At 38.7% G+C, this 24,371-nt stretch overlaps 2 protein-coding genes across 11 annotated transcripts in view; both read right to left on the bottom strand.

The window, feature by feature from the left end:
- Positions 1–13,481, bottom strand: part of LOC137191737 (protein MTSS 1-like) — a 56,667-nt gene extending 43,186 nt beyond the window's left edge. For 7 of the 10 annotated variants that reach the window (XM_067602083.1, XM_067602088.1, XM_067602085.1 and 4 more), the window contains exons 1-3: positions 12,959–13,480; positions 10,921–10,982; positions 5,010–5,083 (exon numbers count right to left, since the gene is read on the bottom strand). In XM_067602083.1, the coding sequence (XP_067458184.1) occupies positions 5,010–5,083; positions 10,921–10,982; positions 12,959–13,030 (208 nt within the window). In that variant the 5' untranslated portion in view covers positions 13,031–13,480. Of the gene's footprint in view, positions 1–5,009; positions 5,084–10,920; positions 10,983–12,958 lie in introns of all 10 variants that reach the window. The other 3 variants (XM_067602087.1, XM_067602084.1, XM_067602091.1) reach the window with 1 other exon arrangement.
- Positions 13,482–17,477: 3,996 nt separating this feature from the next.
- Positions 17,478–23,813, bottom strand: mal2 (mal, T cell differentiation protein 2). Its single transcript, XM_067602082.1, has 4 exons — positions 23,520–23,813; positions 21,962–22,132; positions 19,361–19,561; positions 17,478–18,281 (listed from the first exon to the last, which is right to left on the bottom strand). Exons 1-4 carry the CDS (start codon positions 23,634–23,636, stop codon positions 18,210–18,212), a joined length of 561 nt encoding a protein of 186 aa, XP_067458183.1. The 5' UTR covers positions 23,637–23,813; the 3' UTR covers positions 17,478–18,209.
- Between the last annotated feature and the right edge of the window lie 558 nt (positions 23,814–24,371).

Here is a 24,371-nt window from a genome sequence, read left to right as displayed (position 1 = left end):
TTTCACGACATGATAACCCAAACATTATTGAGTGGCTCGGAGTGTCAAAAGTGTGCTCGGGTCACTTCTTGAAGGCCAGCCAACCAGTGTTTTAGACCATGCTGAGAAAAACATCCCATCCATTTTGAAAACACGTGGAGTAGCCTAAGCTAAGCTGTCTGCACTCAGCATCTACTGCTAAAATAAACAGTGCCGCGAAGACAAAAACAGACAAAGAGGGGAATGTACACAGGATTGTGACTAAGAGGATCATCACGAAAAGGGGGATTTCATTTAGAGGAAAATTGAATTAGTGTACAATGAAACTTGAGATTCTGAGAACAAAGCTAAAATAATATCTCGGCAGCACACAAAAAAACCAAAAATATGCAGTCATGTTGTGCAGAGATGCAAAAGGCGTCTGAAAAACAAGTAGAAACAAGAGGCAACGTGGAGATGCCAAAACACTTTTCACTTTATCAGACACTTTATCAGACTCAGACAACAAAGCAAGGAGAGTTCTTTGTTCAAGAAGAAAGTTCAAATCCGAACATGATACACAAACAGAGCACAGCAAACAGGTGGTTTCAGATAATCCTCTGTGTGTGTGTGTGTGTGTGTGTGTGCGTGTGTGTACAAAGGTGTGAGAGCTATCTATGATCGTGGAGCTCTGTGTATGTGCTAGGGGTTTAACAGTACACAAAATCCACGGTTCGGTATGTACCTTGGTTTTGGGGTCACAGTTCTATACGATTTTGGTACAGCAGAAAAAAAAGGAAGGTAGAAAATAACACTTGGTCTTCATTTTGAAAAATGTAAACATCTAATAATGGCTCATGGGCCAAAACTATTAGTGAAACAGTTTAGTTGTGCCGCAGTGGAAAAAGGAAACAACCTTTCTGTTTCTGCAGGGAGTCAGGACACCTGCTGACAGCTGTTTAATGCTGATTTATGGTCCAAGTGTATATAAAGTAGTTCAAAATAGCTCCACCTCCACCAGCTACAAGAGAAACAAGCTGCTTACACACTGATGCTTCAGTATTAATAATCTAATGATGTCATATGTAATAATATATGGAAAAATGTAAAGCCTATGTAACTGAGAATTGCAACTACTTTATTTGAGCTCGATTTAGTCTCTTCCTTGTGTGTTTGATGTTTGTATTTCCGATCTGTCCCTATCTGTTTTATTCCTACTTGAACTGTAACTGGTGTGCTGTTTTGGCCAAGTCTCCTTTGGAAAAGAGATTTCAATCTCAAGGGAAACCGTAATGTCCATAGTGTAGCGTGACAGCTCGGGATGAGTACACGTATCGTTACACCCTTAGTATGTGTAGTTGGATGTTTATCATAAATACTGTATATATGTACAGTATGTGTGTTTCTTCTACCAAATCAAACAGATCCAGTCTTTGCTGAGTATGTGTCCACTCTAAGCTCCAACAATAAGTCTGAATAATAGAGCCCAACAGAGGAAAAGCAAGGCTTTGTCTGAAAGCTTAAGTTCATCTTTCTTTCTTTTATACAAACTTTCTCCACTTGGCATTCCAGTTTGAATTTCACTCAACTGTAAACTTGTAAGCTAGGATTTAAACTTTGCTACTCTGGACCAAAACAGAAGCATGTGCACATCTCTCCTTGTGAGTTTATTCTTGCATCTTAATCCTCATTTCTTCTCTAACTTTAACTATGCTTTAATTATGTGCCTGGTCCATGTAATGCAAAACGTCTTCTCCTCTTTAAAAAAAACCCCATCTGGTTATCATTAAAATAATTTACTCAAACAAATGCACAAACAACAGCTGAAACTTACATGACACTACAGTCTTTCACTGGACCTGTTCCAAAACTCAAAGGTTTATACTTCACCATAGGACTGGGCGATAAGACCAAAATCTAATATCCCAATATAGGTCATTTCATATCCCAATATTCATGCAAAAAGCATTTACTGATGTTTGCACATGAATCGGTTATAGAAATATTGCTCTATTACACAGGGAGGCTGTGTGAAAAGAGAGAGTTCATACAGTCCGATGTTGCCTCACCGAGCTTCACTTAAATCAACAGATGATAAACACTTCAATATCAAGGATATAACAAGGATACGAACATGTTTGAATATCATTTTTCAGCTGCTGAGTAGACTCTGGGAGACTGGCCCGTCAACACTGATAATGACATTGTACGACTGTGGGACTAATCTATCTTAAGGGAAGTCTTGGCCAGACAGTCAGCATCCATCCATATAGTGTTTTCTTGTTATTTTAGTGTTGCTTAATAGCCGGAACTTAATGAAATCACTGAACTATTTTGGAAAGGGCAGTTTGTTGGAGGAGTTTCACATTTTCAACCCATGATAACAGTTAGACAGTTACAATGGTGAGGCAGTGGACCATTGTACAAACTTGTTTCAACACAGTGGGAATCCCCAAATCATTTAGTTATTTAGGGAGTTTTTGGAGCCATTGATGAAAACGAGTGAACTACCTTCTTTGTTAGACTTTTTTCTTCAGCAGGCCCATTTCATGTATACATATTTTTTATGAATAAGTGAACAAAACCCTTGTGGTCCAAAGTTAAAAGATACTCATTACTGTAAATGTGTCTTTCAATCATCTTGCTGCTTCAGAGATAACACTGATAAAAGAGACCCTGGGCAACTTTCATCTTAAGTTCTAAACAACTATAAACAAAACTGCTGTCAGATATCAAAGTGTGCTGCGTCTATAGATCAACCCATGAATCTTTATGAGTTACCATCACTGCCAATATCTGAGAGACTATACAGCAGTGCAACCATTTACAAAGGCGGCCGAAAGCTTTGTTCTAATGACCTTTAATATGTGTACTGCCAAATCTCTGGTTACTTTTATGTTTGTGACCTTCCCTTTTATTATAAGGAGAAAATAATTATTGGCTGCCTTTATGGTGTGGTGGTAGAAAGAAGAAGAGCTGTTTCTCTTTCTGTTTTAGCCCCTCAGTACACACACACACACACACACATCTGCAAATACCTGATTTCTATGCCATTACCATGGTGATGGCTGTGGGAGGCAGGTTAGGACTTGGACATACACAGGGGGACAACAAGGAGAGAGGCAGATAGAGAGAAAGAACTATGATAGCTAACTGTGATGAGCAAACAAAGTGGTTTGCCTCCTTCTACTGATCAAGATACAAAACCACGCGGGTACTCATTAACATCAAAGCTACTGTAGTAAACACACAAACACATATGCAGATGCACACATATGTATGCACAGAAACACAGGCTGTAATGTCTTTGGAAATATACTATACTCTTCTGCTTTGTAAGTGAACAATATAGTAAGTTGATATCTTCACTGAGTAGAACAACTATTACCTTGGGCACTGCTAGAGGTCCGTTACATGTACATAACAACTGTTTTGCAGATACAGTAGATTCCAACAGAGCGGCGTGGTTTGGTGACAAATGAGTTCTCTGTAAATTATACTCCAGAGACCAACTTTTTCAAAAGATTTTTCTTTGCTGAACATATATAGTGGGCTGTTGTGCAGGGCTGACCTAAAAAAAAATGTATCCAATTTTTCATTTCTCTGAGCTACAAGGAATCATGGTCACCACGAAAACCATGCTGCTAGTATCTTTAAAATAAGTTAACTCAAGTGGTAATGAGAAAAACTTTCTTTTAGACTTTTAGGCTCTCATGCCTTGAGCAACTGTGTGCTTTGCAATGGGTTAAGAGAGGCCTGTACATTAGATCAATACATCAAAACTTCAAAACAAGTTCACAATCACATAAAAAAAAACATGACATTCTCTTGCCATCACGTTGGTCAGTACAGCAGCTATCAGAGCTCTCTGAGTATGCCCAATTAAACCATTAGGTAGACAAAGTGTGTGCGTGAGAGAGAGAGAGAGAGAGAGAGAAAAAGAGAGAGAGAGAGAGAGAGAGAGAGAGAGAGAGAGAGAGAGAGAGAGAGAGAGAGAGAGAGAGAGAGAGGTATAGAGTTTATTATAAAACCTATAAGAGTAAGTAAGACCTATGGAAAGGAGCCACTTATGGGAAATGTGGACTGTAATCCTGGTTATCAAGGCTCATTATAATACCGGAGTGTAATTATCACGTGGATGAGTTATCTACCTGCGATACGGATAGCAGCATGACAAACAACAGTGAATTATAACTCATTATCAACATTTACCTCTATGCTAGAGGGCTCGGGTGTACAATGTAGTCAGAGCAACAAAGCACAGAAATGAAGAGGGAGCTCTGTGATACTGCTCACCTATAAGATACAATATGTAGAGAGAAAAGGGGAGAGAGAGTGATGAAAGAGCAGATGAAAGGTGACGCAACGCTCTTCAGCTGACTGAATGTGACTCCCGTCACGGCAAACATTTATACTGTGTGTTACAGAGAAAGAAAGAGAGAGAAAGAGAGAGAATGACGACTCCCTGTACTCCCCCATCTCTCTCTAGTGTTATTCCCCCCTCTCTCTTTCTCTCTGCAGTGAGTGAGGTGATGGATGTATGTGTCTGTCTCAGGTCCTATTAATAGTGTAGAACAGGGCTGGAGGTGTCAAAGCTAGGGAAGGATGAGATCTCTCACTCTCTCTCTCTCACATATGTACAGAGTTTGAGCAGACTCTGTCTAAGAGTCCAGATGTAGCAGAGGTGGAGAATAGGTGGGGGTGGGGGGGGGCACATAACAGGGGAAAGAGGGTAGAGGTCGAAGACAAAGCCAGCAGCAGAGCTTCAAACAGCGTACTGATGGATTTACTACCCATACGATAAAGCAAACAACCTAGAGAACTTCTCAGCACAGTGGGGTGAAAGACTGGACTTGCACAGTAGAGCTACACAGACAAACACACTGACACATAGGTGCCCAGACACACACACTGTTATACACAGAGTTAACTGATTTAACCCTGTCAGCCCCGGGGTCCACCAAGACTGAAAAATGACACTGATTACTTTAAGAGATGGGTGAAGACCACCGTTTGCACACTCATGCCCGCATCTGTGAGCGTATTCCTACCTCTTGAGTTGGTAGCCAGGTCGGCCACTTTCTGAAAGGCATCCAAGAAGGCAGCCACAGCAACCACAGTCGCTCTAGAAGAAAAGAGGAAGACAGGTTTGGTTAAAAAAAACACTTTACTGATATTAACAGATATAAACAACATACAATACAATGTTTCATAGAGATAAAAATGATGCACAAAGAGGGAAAAAAATACATACACATGCTGGCAGATGAAGAAAAAAAACTATTAAATTCTATTTTGTTTTGTGTAGAGAAAAAAAACATCTCTTTCAATGTGCATTCATACTATATTTTTAATATCAAAATGATAAAGTTTACTTCAACATAAATAATTCAAGTATTACTGATAGTATTAATAAAAATAGTATTTAAGTATGAAAACTGAAGTGTGCATCACAGTGTCGGTATGTTCTGCGAGTGTGTGTGTAAGCTAAAACCTAAATGAGTCCTGCTGTGTGAGGAATGTCTATGTGATTACTTAGAGACTGCTGGAATCTGTTCAGCTCAGCAGAGCAGCTCTTGAGCTGAGTTTGCCGCACTAACGGACCAATGAAAGGATCAATGTGTGATCTACCCTGTCCACCTCTAAAAATGGAAAGGTGACCTGTGACTAACCACTCACACCTGCTTCTCTGTCATTTTGTACAGTTTATCGGGTTTTTCCGATTTGCTGTACAAAATACTGCTTATACACAACAGACCGAAGAAAGGGCAAAATCCTACCCCCAAGAAGTGATGCTTGGTGTGAAATCACTTCCTGTTTTGCTCATATAGACAGCAGCTCACTGGTATCCTGACTGATTGCCTGTCTGGCAGCCTGACTGACCAGTTCCTTCGCTAGCTGGAAATAGGCTGTCTCACTGGTGGGCCTGGTGACTGGTTAACACTGACTTGCCTACTTCAGAAACAACAGACCTCTCATGATTAAGATCACAAGTATGGAGATAAAAGGCTCTTTGTGTGTATGTGTGCGTGAATGTGCACTTATGAGATATCTGATCTCCTCAACAGAGACAGACTACCTATCAGTCATGCGTGCGACAAAAAGAAACACAATTGTCCGGAAATTTTCCAAGGCACGTTCAGTCACAAAAGCTTGTTTGTTCTAATCCTGAGTACCTTAATTTGTAAACACTTGTTATCTTCCACAGAGCAAGAGAAAACCTCCACAACACAACCTGGGAATTTCCATAAACACTCCACACAGGTAGCTTTCACAGCTGAGCTGAACAATAGCTGAGTTCAGGTTGGTGATGACTCTCAAGTTTGACTTGCGAATGGAACAAAAGTGTTTTCTTTAATCTTTAATATTCAACCAGAAACTACGACATATCTATTTTTCTCTGAAGTGCACTGAGTTCTTTTTTATTCTATATATCCAAAGACACATGTGCAGCAAAGGAAGGAGTGTTCCCCATACATGTTTTTTAGGGAGGGAGGAAACTGGAGCACAGTGGGGTTCTAACCCAGGACCAGTGCTAACCACAGAGTCGCTATGCTGTGCACTCAAAAAATGACTTACGTAAGGATTTAAAATACAATGAAGGTTCATTCTGCTTAAGAGTATTTCCCCGATGCTGGGTTGCATACTATTCTTATCTTTCTCAAGACCATAATAGTTGTTAGTTGTTACATCAAGTTACAGACAACTCAGAAGGGCCCTCCTACAAGCTTGACAGAAAGGAAAAACACAACACAACTGACGAACTGATAAACAACCCTGATCCAAAACTTTGTTACAAGCCTAAGTATTCATCTACATTCAACTGACTGCTAAGTCTTAGCATTCAGATGAAAAAACATTTTCTTTATCACTCAAGTAATGTAATATCGGCTAATAAGTACTACTGTGTTATTGCAGAGCTGACCAGAAGATCCAAGGGTGTGTCCTGCAAATGGAAAAAGAAACATACGCACATGCACACACAGATTCCTTTCTATTTTAAGCTCGGTGCGGGCACAAGAGCAACCTTCAATTGATATCCGCCTCCACTAATTTATACCATGTACACATGAATCTTATGGATCATATTTTACATGCACTTGCAAAGTCTTGTTCAGTCAAGTAGAACTTATTAATTCAAAACAGGTTTGTGTGGTAAGTGGTTTTAAATGATGCCCGCTTTTAATATCAGCACCTCCTGTGCACTGAAGCGTAATGTAGGGTAGTTAACAATTACAAGCCATGATCATCTGCTGTAATCTGTTCCATATTTTTACAAGAAGAGTGCAAAATCATTAAACTGCTTAATCATTTTACTATTTTACCATATACTTTCAAATATAAGTACAACTTTGGAAATACAATATATTTTCCTTTATGTGCTCTGATCATCATAAATAATCAACGTTAGAGGGAAAAATCATACATTCACTGTCCACAAACAATTTGACAATAGGCAGCACTGAAAAAAATAACATTTGGCATCCTTTAAATATTCTTGTTCTTTTCACTAAGAAAATATTCTTGCTCAATCAACAGTGAAATTGGGTAACGTTTTTACAATATATAATGTATAAATGCCAAGTTGCAAAGACAGAATAATCAGGTTTTAATTTAATCTCTGACAATCAGCCAAAAAGCATCAAGACTTCTGTGACTGTAATAATGTCTTAAAAATTGCTACTGCAAGTCCTCAGCTCTACTCATCATTGCAACTATAATCTGACTTCTAACACTGGCCTTAAAATCTGCAAATGCCCCTTTCCTGTCCTGGACTCAAGACAAACGACTTTAGCATATCTATTGCACAAGACCTTGGCCAAGCCAATCTCAATTCCCTATAGACTCTGCTGTAGTACAGCAGAGTGCTCTTTCTGACAATGATACATTTAGCGCTGCTGCCCCCCATCTATACTTAGTTCAACAGAAACTGGAATGTGGCTGTAGTAACTCCACTTGTTTCAGACACAACATACCAAGAATCATGGCAGAGAAAGTACTTTATGTGTACCTTAAGCGATACATATATACTGTATCTGTCTGTCCACCTGTCTGTCTACATATCCACTTCTCTTCTAAATATTTTCGGACTCGTTCTAGAACCAAAAGAAGTTTTATAATCATACCAATGGTAACCAATTTAAAGTTTTGAGAAGGTCTGTTTCCTTGCAAAATTAACCTCAAACCAGAAGGAGGGAGGCCTGTGTGTAAGCCTATCTCTAAGACGCATCAACTGTGGCCCACCAAACAGACCAAACACTGACAAGTTAAAAGGAGACTGTGATTAGAAATCAGCTAGCCTATATTCCACCCTGCCCTCTTTCTTTAAAGCTATGTTGTGTGTGTGTGTGTGTGTGTGTGTGTGTAAGTGTGTGTATGTCTATGATGGCTGCTTAAAACCAGAATGGGCAGAAAAAAAACACTATATTTGGACCAAAAAAAAAATAAAAATGACAGAACAGAGCGAACACTGTAATTGGTTGATTTCCTAGTTACTTTGTAAGAGGGGAGCAGAGGGGCTAAATTACAGAGTAGTCTGCCTCAGGACGTCATTACACACACAGACATATGCCGCTACCACTGCTGGCTAGTCACTTATCCAGGCCAAGGAGGGAAGGTGGGTGTGTTTGTGTTTTACAGTGTGTGTGTGTGTGTGTGTGTGTGTGTGTGTGTGTGTGTGTGTGTGTGTGTGTGTGTGTGTCTCTTTATGTAGCCCAGTCCCCAAACAGATTACAGAGTTCCTTGGGTGGGGGGTTAGGCTTTAGTCGAAATGGCTAGTTTGGCCAAATTTAAGTGGCTGGAGACTAGCTTTAGAGCAGACAGAAAAAGCCTTATTTGTATGTCACCATTAGCGAACCCAGATAGCACACTCTTATTAGCGCTCCTGCAGTAAGGGCATCGTTACAGCCAGCCATATGCCACAACCACTGCAGCCTTGAGCAGGCAATAGCTAGTCTAACATACCAAAACAATGTTGTCTATCTATGAATGACACTCAGGTTGTCCTATAGAGAAGGACCTGATCTTCTCTAGGAGCATCAATTGACTAATCCTAGTACAGGAAAGTGGTCTAATACTGAAAAACCAGTGGGTCAAAGTATGGGACTATGATCATACATTAGAACAGATTAATACAGGGCAAAACTTTTACAAGCATCTCCATCATCAAGCTACCACTGACCTACTATAGCTGGATAAAAAGAGCTACACATGGATGATGTCATGCAGCCATAAAACCATCTGTAAAAATAGTGCAATATATAATTTTACTACACATGCTTGGTGTGCACTTTTACATCATGCGGTCTTGATAGTATAAAAACTTGTTTTTGCCAAGTCATTTACATCAGTGACGACTAGTTGCCAGACCCAGAAAATCTGATGCATCCTTAATGTTTGGTTTTTCTGCTCACTTTACACAGGCAGGTCAAGGTTAGCTGCAGAACAGAATCACTGAAGCTGCTAGAGTGCCTTGCTGAGGTACACTTGAAGGGCGTGAATGCTTCCTGACACAGGTGCTAAAAGCTGACTCATCTGGTTGAAGGACTGTCTGTTTGTTGACTTTGCCACGCTGGTGACCACAATACTAAAGGTTAGACATTAAAGGCTTCAACAGATTTATGTGCTGATAAAGAGTATGATGGATGTTCATTCATATTTTGCACACATAAAGGGAAAATGTTTTAAAAAGTGCTTCAGTACCTATGTTGTGTATTTCATTTTCTACACATGTAAGGTGATATAACATATGCTATTAATAAGGCAGATTTCCTTTTTTCAATAACCACGCAATGGGCGGAGATGCTTTCAATAGTGAGTAATTCACACTGGTACAAACACATGAAGCTGTACAGTATAATACCATCAACTCAATGACAAAGGTTCACCTTTTTTCCAGTACAGTAAGTGGTAGACATGCTATTTTATCATTGCCCTGGTGTCCAGACCGACATACATCCTACTGCCAAACAGCCAGTCATTAGCAACAAGACCACAAATACTCCCCTGAGCTTTAGCATGGCAGGGTCACATATTTAACCCCTGAATGATGGAGACACTTGAATAACATATCACCATTAATCAGCCCTAATACTGAGAAAATGGAAGAATGGGACACTGAGTGGCCCCTGGAAAGTAATTGTTAAGTCCCTGAGCCTTTATACAACTGTCAGTATTAGTCTGTCCGAGGACACGTGGACACTTAAATGGCCAGAGAACTGCCATGCATTGTTAATCAAAGAATAATTTAGACCACAGGACATCCATATTTACAGTACTTGCGGGACAATGAGCTTTTATTTCAGCTGTCATAAATTGTTTGTCAACTGACACGTGGCCACTTAAAACCAACTAGGAGAGGTGGCTGGGATTGGCATCCATTGTTAGCAGAAGACTTGGAATAATTTTGGCAGGAGGTGTGTAAATTTACAGCATTAGAAAGACAAATTAAATCAGGCTTTAAACAGGCTAAATGGGCAGAAAAGACACATAATGAGCCCTGGACAGTATTGTTAAGACATTAGGCTTTTATGTAAACTGTCAGTGCTTGTTAGTCTAAAAACACGTGACCACTTAAAACTTCTTGGGAAGAGAAGTAACAATGACATGTACTGTAAAAGCCCAGAGAAAGTACAAAATCAGTTGGCAGAATGACATTTTTGAATGTACAAGGGGTCAATATGGGGTGTCAGACATATTATGCAACAATCACATGGTTAGTTCATGGTTAGTAGGTCTGTAGTTAGGATAAGTTCTCCAAAATCTATCTGTTTTTGTAGTAGTGTGTGTATCCATGTCTAAATCAGCTTTCAGTTATTTGAGGTACTAAATGACTTCAAGTAATAATGTTGATCTTTCCTCTTTTCAGTTTTATGTACTTTAATGTTCCTCCCTGTTGCCCTTATCAATAAAACACACAGAAACATAAAAGTGGGTTGTACGTGCAAACAAGCACACACTCACCTGAGCTGTGACTGCAGTTTGCCAGCCTTGGTGATAAAGTCCTCCCAGATAGGGTAGCTGCTCTGTGAGGGGGAAAAAAAAAAGAGACACAAACATGAGCGACACAATTTCATCATCAAACCAGATTTCACTATTCCCAAAGTTACATAACAGTTCAATCAACATGAGGCCACACTGATGCCTCACCTCACCTGCAGGGCTAAACAGAACTAACCCAAGACTTTGGTTTTCCCATTCATATAATCTAATTATGTCTCTGCAAAAAATATGTTTATTCATCTTGTTGTCAGTGGACCTGAGGGAATCTGGCAATTAAGCTATAGGATGAAAAAAAAAGGTTTAGCAGGGTTGCAACTGAAAAGAATGAGATTATGAATACAGTTGTAATAATTTGTAAAAACAAATTACTTTCAAACATTTCCAAACAGCTGGCTTTCATCTAGCTTCTATTTTGTTTTACAGTTTTTTATTACTACATTATGTATTAATGAGAAAATAGACATCACCATCATGTCCGGCTTGTGTTAGGCTGCGAAATGGGTCACAGGCTTCTTTTGGAAAAATCCCCACACAACAAAAGTACTCATACTATGTTATAATGAGCCCGGCTCCCAATGGGACTCTAAATTTACCTAATTCAGGTCCCGGGCTGAAAATAGTTGAAGAGCCTTTTATCTAAACTATCACAAAGAACAAGTGGCCTAATGCATCGAGAAGAGCTCACACACTATGAGGGTAACTTGGTACAGCAGTAAAACAACACCAGATAAAGTGATGAATCTAGGATGACCAAATGTTTGTCAGTGATGTGCTACTACTGACAAGGGCCTGAGGAATGTCATGTTATGCTGTCAAACATTACACCCAACAACCAGCTTGACCCTCTCTACCTACCTCGATCTTTCTTTCTCCCATTCTTCGTGTGTCCCAATCTCCCTTACATCACTTGTGTTCCCCACAATGTCTGCCCTGTCTGAAAAGGCCACTACCATCAGCCCCCATCGGCAGAGATATCAAACACTCCCACGCCATGGCAAATGAGCTTTCTCTGCATTCTCCCTATCATTTATTCTTAATTAATTTATGATCATTTATTGTCGACAGATTCAAAGTGAGCTGTCCCTTCTTTATTTCAGCACACAACCCCTTCTGTGGTCCAACAAAAGAAAATGACATCACTGGATATCTGAATATTGTATGTAAAAAGAAACAAACAAAGCATCTGTGTATGTTCACTGATTCTGTCTAATAGCATAAGACGCAAGAGGGGTCATGAATTACCAAGTCAAGTGAGACCTGGTAAGCTGGGAAGTGCTGAATGTCTGAGCAGTATTCATAACAAACTTTCTGACTCCAGTAGACCCGATGGCTGGCCATTTGACCTACACATGTCAAAGCCTTCAGACCCTGCGGAAAAATGTCTACCCTGACAGCCACATTCCCGGCATTCCTTCAGGCAAGTACAACAGCTGGGAAATCTGCTAATTGTCTCATCAGCCAAAAATAACATCCAAATAAAATGCCCCAGTTTTGTGATTGATGATTGCCCTATTTAAGTTACCCTTCCTCCAATTTTGGATGCTGCATCGACTTCAAACTGGAACAAATGAACGTGAAAACTTGGGATTTGTCTTCCCAACAGAATCAAAGAGCATAGAATGAGATTGATGTTTACTTTTGTATAATACTAATAACGTTATGAGATATCTAACATTGCTGTAATAAAAGCCAGAAACACTGTATTAGCTATCCTAATGATGAGTTGATCATAATATCGCGATTCTACTCAGTTCAATACTGTTTATCGACTTCGCATTTTATACAATAAGAAGGTAACTTGGGTTGCAGTTAGCTAACGTTAGCTGATAACGGTAAGTTAACGTATGTTATCGTATCATGCATTTCTTGTTTATCTGTTGAAGAGAATCCACATTTACAATAGACTGATGTTTGGGAAGTGAACTCGTTTTTGGACGTCGCTTAGCGGCTCTCGGATAACAAAGCTTGTGTTGGAAAAAGTTCATTTGGCTTAACTTACTTTCATGTCTCCGATAACCGTTTGGAAGAGTCCTCCAAGCGCGCTGCATTCCTTCTCGATAACAGCCTCCATTTTCAGGACCACCTCCAGTGGTCAGTCCCGACTCGGTGAGTCGCTTTCAGTTGGCCACCTCCGCTCTCCAAGAAAATCAAAAACAAGAGAAAAAAACTGCACAAAATATCGACAAAAACGAAAGAACGCGTGAATATTAATTTCTGCTGTGAGCAACAACTTTCGCCTCAGTCAAACGTGTAGAGAAACAGCTCGGTTCTGCTCCGGTGCGCCGTTTACTTCAAATCAGAAGAAGCTGTTGGGACGAAAGAGAAATTTAAATCCCCCTCTCCCCTCCAGGCCGCCCCGTTCAGACCCATGGCTGGACCGCGAAGGTAATCTTTTGCAGTTTGTTTGTCGAAACTAGAAATAATCCACGGTGTGCAGCAAGTAATGTTATTCCGTATCTTGACAGGTAACTAACGTGAATTCCGACACTCCAGCCTGTCCTCTCAGCGCCTCCTCAACACTGACTGAAGTGTAGGAGAAAAACCGAGAGGAGACGCGAGTCAAGCCCGCCAGAGTCGACAAAAGCGTTTCCGGTTAACTTTTCCACCAAAACAAAAAAAATGCACAACTCAGAAAAGAAATGATCACTGGAGATGTTTTGCTCTTCAAATCTGTACTGAGCTCATGTTAGTTTATTCTTCATCCTACCAACATATTTAATTTCTCATATTTCTCAAAACATTATTAGTTATGTAATTAATGTCATCTTAAGAAAAAAAAAAGATTATTATTATTTCAGGAAAGTTACAGTTAATTTGCATATTGTGTAAAACGAACATATATACTTTTCTTTAATACAAATTGCAGCTTTTATCAGAAGTACAATCTTTCCACAAAACCTTCAAAATGATTGACAGAGGGCTCCTACCCCCCTGATAGTGTGTGATAATTTGGACCCATGGCAAACATGAACTCAATAAACAGTTCCATCTATTATAACTGCACAGGCAGAATTTGGTGCTTTTGACTGGGGTCCCCTAGCACCACAATACACTGGTATTTTTAAAAAGCACTAATTAAAACAGAAACAGAAAACAATGATATGAAGTTATTATGAACAAATTGGTTGTCAGAGTCATAAAAATTGGAATGATAGAATAAAGCAACTGTACAATATGACAAAAAGTAGATCTCTGGGGTCTGTGGGTACCCCAGTCGGTACAGATACTATATTTTGAAAACAGGGTTTGGAACATGAACATATCCAGCATTACCAAGAAGGCCTGGTGTGGCAGTGTGGTCTACACAGGCATCATCAAATCAATAATCTCCTCTTCCATCACTGTGTAGTTTGGCTCTGCATCATTGCGCTCTACGCACAGACCGCAGCATGTTTTGTGCTGTGCAGAGGAGATCATGAGACTCGCACTCCCCTCCCTCACAGACCCTCACAGCAGAAAGAGAGTGGGTAAGATCATGTGGTCTGACCCCTCTCACCCACTCAGCCCCTCTTCCTCTTCCAAAAACTACTGCTCTCAGAGGAAAATCAGACTGAGAGCCTCCAGAACCAGGACCACCCGCCACCTCCACTGCTTCTTTCCCCAGGCAACATCTTTAACATGGACAGTAAAAGTCTGTAAACACACCAACTCAAATTCACCTCCATATCTCACTCAAATTCATAATGTGTCTGTCTGTCCTGCATTGTGTGGATATATGTAGATTTTTCAATTGCTAACTGCACATATATATCCTGTTAATACAAGACAGAATCTTTGTAGATTACTGTCCCCCTCTTTCTTACACTGTTATGTTTGCGTTTATGTTATTGTTAAATGTCCATGTTTTTGCTTTTTCTGTTGACATCTGGACCACATTGACTTTCTTGTATTGCTGATTCTTGTTACATCCGGTAGAAGCAAAACATGATAAAAATTACATTTTACTTTTATTCTGAAGGTGGACCCGCAATAACTTCCGGTATTATTCTGTTTCACACTCAGGTGGAAGAGGTGAGAAGGTGAGATCATGACTTTTGATGTGTTTTTCATTTTGCAGGATTTTACTCTACAAAAACAACGCTGGAAAGAATGGCTTAATGTATTTTTTAACAGAAGTTAGTTCAACTTGCATGGAACTTAGTAGTTTTGTCAGTGAGGATCCATGATACCAACACAATATTGTAAAGTGCCTACATATGTAGCCAATGTTTATGTATAAACGTTGGATAAATATGGAAAACTCACGCATCACAGCTGAGCAGTTGTAGATAACGGGAGACATCTAGTGGCTGAAATCTGTAAGACAACAAAACGAGAGAGTTTTGAGAGAGTTTAAAAGTGGAACATCCAAAATTACAGTCATATGAGCAAATGGTGAATCCATTATGGTGACACATTCTATAAAGACCATATTTTTAGTGCATTATAGGATCATTTACAAATTATAGTCTTCAAATGCTACTAAGTGCAGACCTGCCTTTCTGTCAGGGCTGCTAGTTAGGCACACACAACTGTCAATGCAAACCTGCATGCAGGTAACATGTAAGAGACACAATTTCTTTAAAGCCTGAAAAAAGTTTATTTATTCATTTTTTTTGCGACTAAAATTTCCTGCAGTTCTTCTTAGCTTTTGCAAAACAATAACAGATGAAGCTGCATTGATTCAAATAAATGTACATATATGCTGTAATGTATATTTTGCTTAACATAGAATGAACCAATGAGTCTGCATGAATTCATATTACTAAATTAACTTAACATTGGCCCCAACAACATCTGGAGCCTGTAACACTGGTTATAGTGGATCTCAAACAGAGGGACAGTTAATAGGACGTATTATTGGTTGGGAGGTAAAATAAAGAATATATTCTGTAACAGAGTATCCTTATGATGCATTATTGTCTATATGCCAAATACATCAATGAATGGAAAAAATGCCAATATGCATACACATATACTATATTTTGTTTCTGAATTGATTTGATACATAAACAGTGAACATGCACATACATCCTGTATGAATTGCAGGTTGGAAACAGAACTGAACCTTTGCTACAGAAGAAATTGCAAAAAAGTTACTGTATGTTCAGTATGTGTTCAAATTTATAAAACCATTTGCATACAGGACTACATGCAGACTGTTCCCAATACTAGCATTGCAATACTTGGTTTGGGATAATGCCAGAGGGAGTAGGTTAGTTTCAGTCTTACAACAAGACACAAGGGGTTGACGAGATCTACCCTGAAACCCCAAAGGATTTGTGGATATTATTGAACAATTATGTCTGTACTTCTTTTCAGTATCATAATATTGCCCATGGATTTGCAGACAGGGCTGGTCAGAAAATATTGTGTTCGGCCTTTTTCACAAGAGATGTGTTTGTCTTAGTGGGAAAATATTACTGATAACATTAATGACGACTCTGTTCTATTCAAGTGTAAGTCCTGACAGCGTTACAATAAGACAGCATGCACCATAACAAGGCCACAAAGCAGCTAAATGGAATTCAGCCATCATTATTTTTATTGTTTACACTGTGACACTTCAAAATGTCTTCTGTGAATGAAAAAGGCCTATAGTTTGTATGTTCTCGTCATATATGGAGGACCTCCCTTTTACCCTCTCACACATAACTGAAGGAACATTGTTCACTTTGTAAACTTTTGCAGTTGTGCACCATGAGGATTTTTTTTTTATTATTTTTTACCTGGGACACTGTGGAAAATCACATCTTTGCACACTTACAGGCAAGTGCAGTAGCTGCTTTCATTAAGCTCAAATGTGAAGGATTTGAATATGTATGACTTTGGTGGCTCTTCTTTGGCGGCTCTTAGTGGTAGCAGAAAAAAAGATACTGTGGAACACTGTCCAGAGGTTATTTTTTTCTTCAAAATGTTTATTTTTGTAGTTCTTAAAATGTCAACAACAGCAGGTGTCAAATAACAAACAAACATTCTTCATAGTCATTTAAAACTATTTTAAATTAATAGGAACATAACTCAATAGTCTAATACAAACAAGAATATACAGTACATATAACTAATAAATCATGTATCAAGTAACATAGTTATTGATTTAGGAAATTTTATGCCACCTCAACACAGTCACAAGGGTTGAGCACTAAAAACATACTCTATGTAAATAATCTGTTAATGGATAAAGATCAACGTTTGAAATAACATAGTAGCTGACAATAGTATTTTTTTATTATGATGGTCAGATCAAACAATTAGTTTGTAGTAGAACCTGAAGAATGTCAGATTTATTCAACCCAGATGTTGGTCAACTTGCATTTATAAGTAACAGACTGGTTTACTTAAGCCTACAGAGTTCACCACACAGTCATCTCAGAAAGTTATATTGAACAACCATGTAAAACAGTTACAACATTGTGACAAACACTTATGTTGGATATACTGAGAAAATGTGACAAAAAGTGCTCACAACAAGAAATGAAAACTTTGAAATGCAAATCAGCTAACATCATAAATAATGGCCACTTACAAAAATTAATAAAAACCATGTTCAATGTAAAGTGAGTCAGTTCCTTAGCACCAAGTTAATTGAAGGACAGTGAAAACAATCACACTGCCTTTTAGGGTCTTTCCAATAAATTGTGCCATAACATTCTGTGCTATAGCGTTCTGTTGTGCTTAACCCATAAGAAGCATAAACATTTTTTGTGGCATTGGGAATGGGAAATATTTTCTTGAATGAAGATTTAACTCAGGTAATGGTATGGTTAATAAAATGTTGACAAAATAAAAAGGAACATTACTTACAGCTTGCAAAGTTACCATGTATCATAGACACAGTCCCCTCACAACTTTCTCTAATTTCCAACATAGATTTTTGCTGGAGGGGTTAATTAAAGCTATAGAAACGGTTGGTTATCAGCAAATGAATCAAATCGTATGCTAACTGAACAACTAAAAAATCAAGATACATTTAACCGCCAAACTTGAAACAAATTCTTTCAATTTCTCAGAACAAGATTTATTATAGTCAGAAAATATTTCTTTGGGGCTTTGATTCCTGTGTGAATTTTATTGCTCCAAAATCTAAACCTGTGTTTTGACTGTGACTGCGATGTGATAGCATGTTGACATGAGTTTCCCATTATTAATATAAAGCTCTAACTGACCTGAACTGAACTGAATAGCAGGATGTGGATGTTGTGGCTGATGTTTTAATACATGCTGAAGTTATGAAACAGTTATAAAATTAGGTTGTATTCATGTACTGCAGGTTACATCCTCCATCTCTTGAAGCCCATCATCATACTGCAGCCGTAGCATAGTGTCACCACAAATGCAAATATCTGAGACAAAAGACAAAAGAGAAAAAATAAACCACTTGGTCAGAAAAACCTTTCAACTAACAACTAGCTATTACTTTTACTATTAATTTTGACGCACACATATTCATTATCTTTTAAATTGCCAGCAAATATTTGGTATTTTTACTTAATAATTGGCTAAAATAATTATTTAAAATTATAATCTGAACCCTTCTGTCAAACACTCTGTTCTAGGATCTAGTCTTTTACACCACCATATAAAAAATATGTTGGTAAAATAGACTGTGCTCTAGGTTGATTCTTCCATTTTATCTAGCTTTCATGTTACAGCAATAAGTTTAGCTTTGTAAAAATCCATGGAGATACAGGTACATGAACTACTGTATCAGTGATCATATACAGTATATATTTCATTCCAATATTTCATATTCCATTTCAAAATGGCTCAATCCATACACTTGAAGATGATCATAATAGTGCTAAAAAATTGGTCCTACAATTGAACATCACTATTTTTAGTAACGATTTGCCCAGTACATGTTTTGTCAACATAAAAGATGGCCTTACCTAACATAACCTCCTATATTTCTATCAAAGAGGATAGTTGACATCTGCTTTTTATCACACTGTTTTATGGCCTGACAGTTCTAGCTGATAGCAGGATGCCACAGACAGACAGTATATTCTGTTTATTTATGGAAACAGGGACACTCTTTCACATATGATGAAAAGGTAGACCAAAACTAGAGTTTAGTCTAATGGGAGGTTACTTTGCAGATGAGTCAAATGAGTTGTTTTTTCTTTCTGACAGGACTTATTGAGAGTTTGAAAGAGTATAATAGGGCTTTAATGATTATAAAGCAATAACCTGTCATGATACCATGAGCAGTATTGCTTCGAATACTGTGAATTCTATTGCAACATGAGGGAGGTTTTTAACTTTCTAAGGTACTTTCAGCAACTCCCCTACCTCTGTAGAAGTTTGACATTGGGCTATATTCATTAAGACAGTGCTATGAGTGATAATATGAAATAAAATGCACAAATTCAGCATGCACTGTACATAATATGACAGACTCAGTTTAAAAGATATCACTCACCGTAGCTGCCACATTAATACTGTATTGCTTCTCATTCAGTACTGTGAATATATTGCCTCGGGGGTAGGTTATACACATTACAGTTTCAGTGCTGTTAGGCAGTGGCTTGATATTGGCTCCTCCATTAGCTGCTGTAGTTGCTGCTTCCAGCACGAAGGCAGCAAAGTAGAAAAGCAAAGCTACAAAATGGTAAACCACATCCTGAGAAACAGAAGAGAGAATGCATTAGAAATAAATAGAACAGAAGTTCAAGAGTTTCATGTTTCAAGTGTAAATAACAGACACAAGAACAGCAAAAGTTTGTTTTTTTCGTAAACCTGCTGAACAACTGTTAAATTCCATTTAGCAGGATAAATGTTTGGAAGATTTGTCCTCCTTCCAGTAGTTGGGAGCAAAGAATGACCAACGTGTGAGTTTTATCCCATTGTGTAATTATTAGACAATACAGTAGGTGCACTGGCTAGCTGTCAAAGCATCAACCTTTTAAATTAATTGCAAAGCTTATAATAAGTATATACAACAAACATGGCAAATAAAAGAACAAGAGAGAATTTAAAAAAAATGAGAGTAACACAGGTTTAAGAGATTTGGAGTTAAAGACAGAAAAGAGATAAAAGATACAAAGAAAAGATAGAGAGAGGTCATGTCAGAGTGTAAAGGAGGTTAATGAGAGTTTGTGTTGTCAACTCTGTGAGCTTGGCGGGACAACAGACAGGCCTTTGTTGCGTTATGGTGTGAGCTCATCATCCATGTCACTCATTGTTCGGCCGAAAACAAACAACCCCACACGCCTGGCTACTCCTGGGAGCAAGGCCTGGAGCCCGGGGCAAGGCTGGCTCAGTCTGAGAACCCAGACTTAACACAGAGTCCTCTACAATGACATAACATGAGGACATGGAGCAGCTTCACATGTTCTCTTATATCATGAACATACTCATCATATTTATGGCAGTGCTGAAATAACAAGCAACAAGCTGATTTTGTCTGAGTACATGTACAGCATGTGCTACTTTCCCATTTAAGGACCATTATTGAAACCGTCTAAAGCCAAGCAGACCTGTCCATACCTTAGACTCATTATTATGTAGTAGTTTGTATTCCCAGTTCCTGGAATAAATCTAGAGCTCACTGACTCTACTTATGACTAATGACTAAAAAGAAAAGCACTAGAGCTGTATGGGCTTTTGTGGGCTTCTTGGACACTACTAGTGCTGCTATTCTGACAGATCCTCATTTAATTTCTGTTCCTGGATCACTACTAGCAGATGTTGAGAGCATTTAAAGCCACTTTTAAAACAGTGATTTATGTGCATTTATGCAGGCAATTAAATCTGTCATAGTAACAACTGGGCTATGGTGAACACTGGCACAGTCAGAACATGGTAATAGAAGTTGGCAGTTTAATTTAGAGTGTTAAATTCTGTCATTTTGAGATGACGAAGTGTAATTGCTTGTCTCTGAATAAGCCAGATTTATATTATGCTACAAGAGGGCTAATAATAAAATGAGCTGCCTCACTGTGTAGTTTGATCATTTTAGTAAAGAAACTATTTATTTGGTTAACTTTAATGTGTTTGCGAGCTCCTGTTCTAATAGTACCTCAAGTTACTGAGAGTTTGTCTTAAATAATAAAACTGCAAACACTATAGACCTGTCTATAATATTCAGTGTCTTTTTCAGTGACATAAAATGCTCTTTTTATGGGAGATTTGTAATGTTAGGCTAACATTACAACAACACAGACACACAGGTATACACACTGTACTGATGTGTGACATGAAAGAACAACTCCTGCTAAGATTTCACATGTGATATCGTGACTAACATACCGTATTGACACAATACCCCAAATGTGTATCTTTTGTTGTTTATTCTCAGCATGTGTGTCCATAATTGGATGTGCCTTATAATGATGGGTCAAATCACAAGTTTCCCATCCATAATAGCCACACTGAAAATTAGACTTAAAAATACTATGTTATCTATCAGCAATAACAATAAAAAAGCGATTTACTTTTCATACATTAAGAGGAATAATGTACAATAGGAAATGTCATTTAGAAAACCCCAAGGTCATCTACAGGGAAAGCCTCAACTACCCATCATGCTTTGTATTTGACTATTTCAATACAGTCTTTTGGTAGAAATAAACTGGCTCGCTTTTCATAGTGCAGTCATTGTTTGATATGAAGACAGTTCATAACACAAGTTGAATAAAAATGCTGCCGCTACCAGAAGAATGATTTGTAGGTTTGCCACTGGACCAGATCTTTGACTTTCACGCACCAAACAATAGTCACTGCCATAGCAACATTATCAAACACTGCTCTGCCACCGACAGCCATCTTACATTTTAGTGGGATTGGACTTTTTCTCTCATCTCCCGCATATCCTTGCTGTTTTAAATAACAGTTAAATATTTAATATGTCAAATATAAAATATTAATATACCTAATAGAAATATCTTCCTTTTCTGGTTATGATGCAGGCCATGTACACTTTAGACAGATAGATAGCATGCTAGATAGACAGACAGAAAGCTAGATCAACAGCTGGATAACATGGATGGCTGACTTATCAACTCACTTATCAATGACTTACCAAGAAGTTCCAGTCAGTGTTGATGCGGTCAGCCAGGCCAGTGATGAGGAGAGTGAGGTAGGCGGAGGAGAGGAAGAAGGTGGTGAGAGAGACAAACATCACCCAGCCCTGCAGCAGAGGCACGGGCACATTGGAGGAAGCCACCAGGATCCATACTAGACCACCAAACAACTGGGGATATAAACAAACACTCATATTGGTGACAGATACAGTGTGAGTTTTATTGTACATGCAGAAATTAAACTAATTCTTTAGCCAGTGCTGGGAAAAGCACTTAGAAAGATCTTGTTTGGATCCGTTACATGTTTCAGAGGACACATTTCTATAGTTACAGTTCTATCAACAGTTTATGACATACTAAGAATGGTGCATTATAATGAATGAATGTAATGATCCAACATTTTCTCTCCTGATACTGATTCTGATACCTTAACTCAGGACATCTGCTGATACAGATTCCTGCTCAGATATCAGTGATCTGTTTTTCCCAAAGTTTACCTCACTGCTTGGGACTCATTGGGGTCTTTTTAATGTAAGGTAGCATGAGGCCAGGGGTTCCTGTGGTGCTAAAAACAGAGTCGGCTGCCCGCCTTGAATAAATAAATGTACACTGCTCAAAGCAATTTCGTCTCCTGCTAAAAGCAACCTGTTGTTTTATCTCCAGAGCTTCCCTTTGTAGAAAGGGCTACCAGGATGCAAATGTTGCTATTGAAAGGCCATAAAGACACTGTGTTTGATTACAGACTGCAAGGCAGAGGAACAAATGACATATGACAGAGGAGTAGCCTGATGTCTTATCTTTAATATGGTTTATTTTGACGAAGGGACAAACCTGCACATCTAAATCCTGAAGGTAACACAATGTATTAAAACACAGAAGATGCTAATAAGGAACTTTAAAGAAACTACAGCATACCAGCTGTCAATTGTACCTTTTGACAGTTACAACATGTTGGAAAATGCATTAACATTTCAATAACAACTTGTTGGTGGTGTGTTAAGGCACGGTAGAGGTCACCTTGCAGGGTTAAAGATCATCAAGATGGAGAAAATGAAGTTGCCACTATGCAGATATAAACCAAAACGTACCAATGGACTGTTATTAATGCCATGATTAATATTGTATTATAAAAAGGAGATGACTGGTGCTCATGATACATCTGGTATAATTACAGGCCTGCACTGCCCCACCTGCAGGGCGTTGCATTCTGGTCTGAACTATTGTTTCTCTGTAAGAAACAGGTGCCCAAGCCCTGGCCAATACTGGCCAATGCTTGGGGCGACATTTGCCTTTGCTTTAACTGTCAGACTGTACGCAACAAACCCAGCCTACGGCGTTTGAATACAGAGCAGCCCACACCAGAAAGTATGTGTCACCAGCCTCCAAGATAACTTCAACAACAAATGGCCGTCAATTATTAATAAAGAAATATTGACTATAGGGTTTCAGTAGAATATTTCTACAACACCACTGAGGTAACTGCTACATTTAAGAATATAATATACAGTTTAATATCAACCATAACCTTCTTTAAGAAAAACAAAACAAAACACTTACTATTTCTAAACAGACAAGAGCTCCAGAGTAAGTCCTCAATACTTCCAGTCCCAAAGGTAAGGAAATAGTTGGCGCTGGGAACGAGGTGGCAGCGGGATTAGTGGCTGGTTCCGACATCTCTGTGTCTCCCTCTCTCTTCTCTCTTTCGCCCCCTCTCCTCTGGCGCTCACCCTCTGTATCCCACTACAAAAGACTCCGTTAAACAAAAGGACGGGAGCAGCGGGGGAAATTCCTCTGGAGTCATGTGTCCCCTAAACAGGTCGGACAGGTGCAGGGGCCACTCCCTGGAAACCGATGCTGCATTCAAGGACCTCACGTAAGCTCCTGCATCCAAGCATCCAATTTGAAAATAAAAGGAGATACTGCACTATGTTTGATTGGTTTGTCTATTATTATAGTAAAGTGATAATATAACATGGGCGAGGGGGTGCAAGTGGATGCATCAGATTAAATTAACACCCCCAAATACAATGCTATCTCAAGATCACAGTCCATTTCTTTAAATGGTTTTAGAAATCAAGTTTATATGTGAAATAGTGGCAAAATGAAGCAAATAAGTGATGAGTTAAGTAACTAAGCTTTAATTAATTACTTACTATATTGGGTAGAAGTTGCATGAAGTTGCATGACTAAGGAATGATTCCCAGACAACCCATGCATTGATATAAACACGCTGATTAATGGTTATGATATGCTAATAACTTTTGGCAAAATATATCTGTTTTTATGACTCTGCATCTGCGTCAGATGATGATCATATAAAGTTTCCCATAAAAAGGAATGAGGGTGTGATTACCATGATGGATCACCACATAGGTTGTCTACATGGCTTTTATCCTCTCACCACCCTAA

The sequence above is a fragment of the Thunnus thynnus genome, chromosome 10, assembly GCF_963924715.1.
Source record: "Thunnus thynnus chromosome 10, fThuThy2.1, whole genome shotgun sequence".
Taxonomy (NCBI): Eukaryota; Metazoa; Chordata; class Actinopteri; order Scombriformes; family Scombridae; genus Thunnus; species Thunnus thynnus.
Note: the sequence above shows the minus strand (reverse complement) of the source record. Positions and strands in the feature narration are given on the sequence as shown.

Excerpts from the sequence above, each read along its gene's own strand:
- mal2 (XM_067602082.1), bottom strand. The coding sequence starts at position 23,636 with ATGTCGGAACCAGCCACTAATCCCGCTGCCACCTCGTTCCCAGCGCCA. Across the intron at positions 22,133-23,519 it reads CTCTTGTCTGTTTAGAAATA|TTGTTTGGTGGTCTAGTATG; the intron begins GTAAGTGTTTTG and ends TTATATCCCCAG. Across the intron at positions 18,282-19,360 it reads GTATTAATGTGGCAGCTACG|ATATTTGCATTTGTGGTGAC; the intron begins GTGAGTGATATC and ends CTTTTGTCTCAG.